General features: G+C 32.8%; 1 protein-coding gene across 2 annotated transcripts in view; it reads left to right on the top strand.

The window, feature by feature from the left end:
- The window catches only part of LOC143027797 (lachesin-like), a 214,438-nt gene that overhangs the window by 188,768 nt on the left and 23,170 nt on the right, over positions 1 to 2,500 (top strand). For both annotated transcript variants that reach the window (XM_076189371.1, XM_076189370.1), the window contains exon 5: positions 855 to 1,055. In XM_076189371.1, the coding sequence (XP_076045486.1) occupies positions 855 to 1,055 (201 nt within the window). The remainder of the gene's footprint in view (positions 1 to 854; positions 1,056 to 2,500) is intronic.

Raw genomic sequence — 2,500 nt, 5'->3', positions numbered from 1 at the left:
TACCTGTAAAATAGTATGGGTTCTTCCCTGCATTTTTCTATTGTTTTTTCATAGTTTCTCTTTTCATTTCTGCGTATTTTTACATGATCATTTCTTAGTTTGATGTACATTATCATTTGTTTGATTTGCTTGTCATTTGCTTCTCTACACCTTTTATTGTAACAGCTTTTTATGTATGTTCTTTCTATATATATTTTTTTTTTTTGTGGTGCGTATTTATTCACTCCCTCATTATAAATTTCTTTTAGTATATTCCATTTGTCTTTCATCCCTGTTTCTTCATTTAGTATTTTTTCCCAGTTCGCATTGCGAAAGAATTTTCTGAGTTTCTCAAAATTTGTCTTGTTGTACATTAGTCTTCCTATACTGTATTTATCATTTCTGTTTTGATCCATTTGCTATCTCAACTACATGGTCACTCTTTCCTATCGGAATTTTGTAATCAATGTTATCGATAATTTTAGGCTCTGTCGTAAGAGTATTAAATCTACCCTTGATGATTCTTCACTACCACTACCTCTGTATCTGGTATTTTCCTTTATCAACTGAGTCATTGTGTACTGTGTGTGTGTGTGTGTGTGTGTGTGTGTGTGTGTGTGTGTGTGTGTGTGTGTGTGTGTGTGTGTGTGTGTGTGTGTGTGTGTGTGTGTGTGTGTGTGTGTGTGTGTGTGTGTGTGTGTGTGTGTGTGTGTGTGTGTGTGTGTGTGTGTGTGCTCGTGTGTCTGTGTTTCTGTTAGTATATGTTGTCGATTCACTTCCTTAAGAGAAGTATATAACTGCATTTGCTATAACATTCCTTCATGTTCTCAATATTTTTTGTGCCATCGTGCTCTGACGCCTTCTATCCTTTGCAGTTGCCCCAATGATGCACGTCCCCAACCAGCTGGTTGCGTATCCGGTGACAAGAGAAGCCAGATTGGAGTGTTTCGTAGAGGCTCATCCCCGAGCAATCACGTACTGGGAGTACAACGAAAACATGGTCATGAACAACTCGAGGATCAGGACTCAGACCTACGAAAAAGACTACATGGTCAAGATGCTCCTTATTATGCACAGTAAGTAAAGGTGCATTGCATAATAATGTGTCGAATCCACTACGTCACGTTGTCAATTCTAGGACAGGTGTTTCTATATTCATGCATATCGGGGGATATCAGCATAAATTGGATTTCAACTTTTAACTATTGTGGTTAAAAGCATCGAAAACCAATAGTATACATAAATGAAAAATGAACTGTGATCTAGGAATATATATATATATATATATATATATATATATATATATATATATATATATATATATATATATTTACATATATATGTAATGTATATATATACATGTATAAGTATATATACATATATATATATATATATGTGTGTGTGTGTGTGTGTGTATACAGTATATATATATATATATATAGATATATATATATATATATATATGCACATATATATGCATATATATATATCTTTATGTATATGTATGTGTGTGTATATATATATATATATATATATATATATATATATTATAATATTCTTCTGTGGTAGAATGAGTAAAAATGTCTTCCTATTTATATAAGATGGAGCTCCTTGTCACACTGCTCAAACAACACAGAGCTTAGACGAGGAAATTGAGTCCTTTTATGATGATTTAAATCAAATAATGGATCAATAAAAAAGTGAGTAATTGGAGACTTTAATGCTAAAGTAGGGAAGAAGATGGGAGATGAGACGTGCATTGGGAAGATTGGAGTAGGTGAAAGAAATGACAGAGGCGAGATATTAGTAAATTTTGTAGAGAACTACAATATACGGATAATGAATACTTTCATATTAGGAGATGAGAGCAAAAGCGTTAGCAATGTTACGGTAATGAATAAAGTTAACATAGATAGTGACCATTGAATGGTATATTGCACAGCTAAATTCAACTTCAGAGCCGAGAGAAATAAACTAGCTTTGAAAAAGAAAGTAAGACTTGCAAAGGTTAAAGATAATAAAAAGAAATTTCAGTTAGAAATTGAGAATAGATTCGAAGCTCTAAGAACTAACGAGGACAGCGTCGAAGATATTAGTTTGAATTTAGTGAATATCATTAAGGAATCAGTAGAGAAAGTAGGAAGTACAAAAAAAAAAACATTAGAGGAAAGAAATACTCCAAAGCTACAAATGACTTAATTAAAAGAAGGACCATGCAGATTAAAAGCAGGAGAGACGAAATAGAAAAAGTAGAACTAAAAAAGCTTATCAACAAAAGACAGAGATTAGAGAAAAGAAAGAGAAACATGGATGAAATAGAGGAAACTATTCGGAAAGGTAAAAGTATTAAAGTGACCGAGCGCAGACATGCTTTGGGAAGACAACAAATTATATGTTTGAAAGATAGGAATGGAGAAATAATCAAATGTAGAAACAAAATGTTAAACAGAGCAGAAGAATTTTACCGAGAGCTTTACTCGTCGAAGACCGTAGTTGAGTCAGTAAATTTATGTGTAGACGT

The sequence above is a fragment of the Oratosquilla oratoria genome, chromosome 8 (genome assembly GCF_046742065.1).
Source record: "Oratosquilla oratoria isolate Oo_2021 chromosome 8, ASM4674206v1, whole genome shotgun sequence".
NCBI lineage: Eukaryota > Metazoa > Arthropoda > Malacostraca > Stomatopoda > Squillidae > Oratosquilla > Oratosquilla oratoria.
The sequence above is the reverse complement of the archived record's forward strand: the minus strand, read 5'-3'. Positions and strand labels throughout refer to the sequence as shown.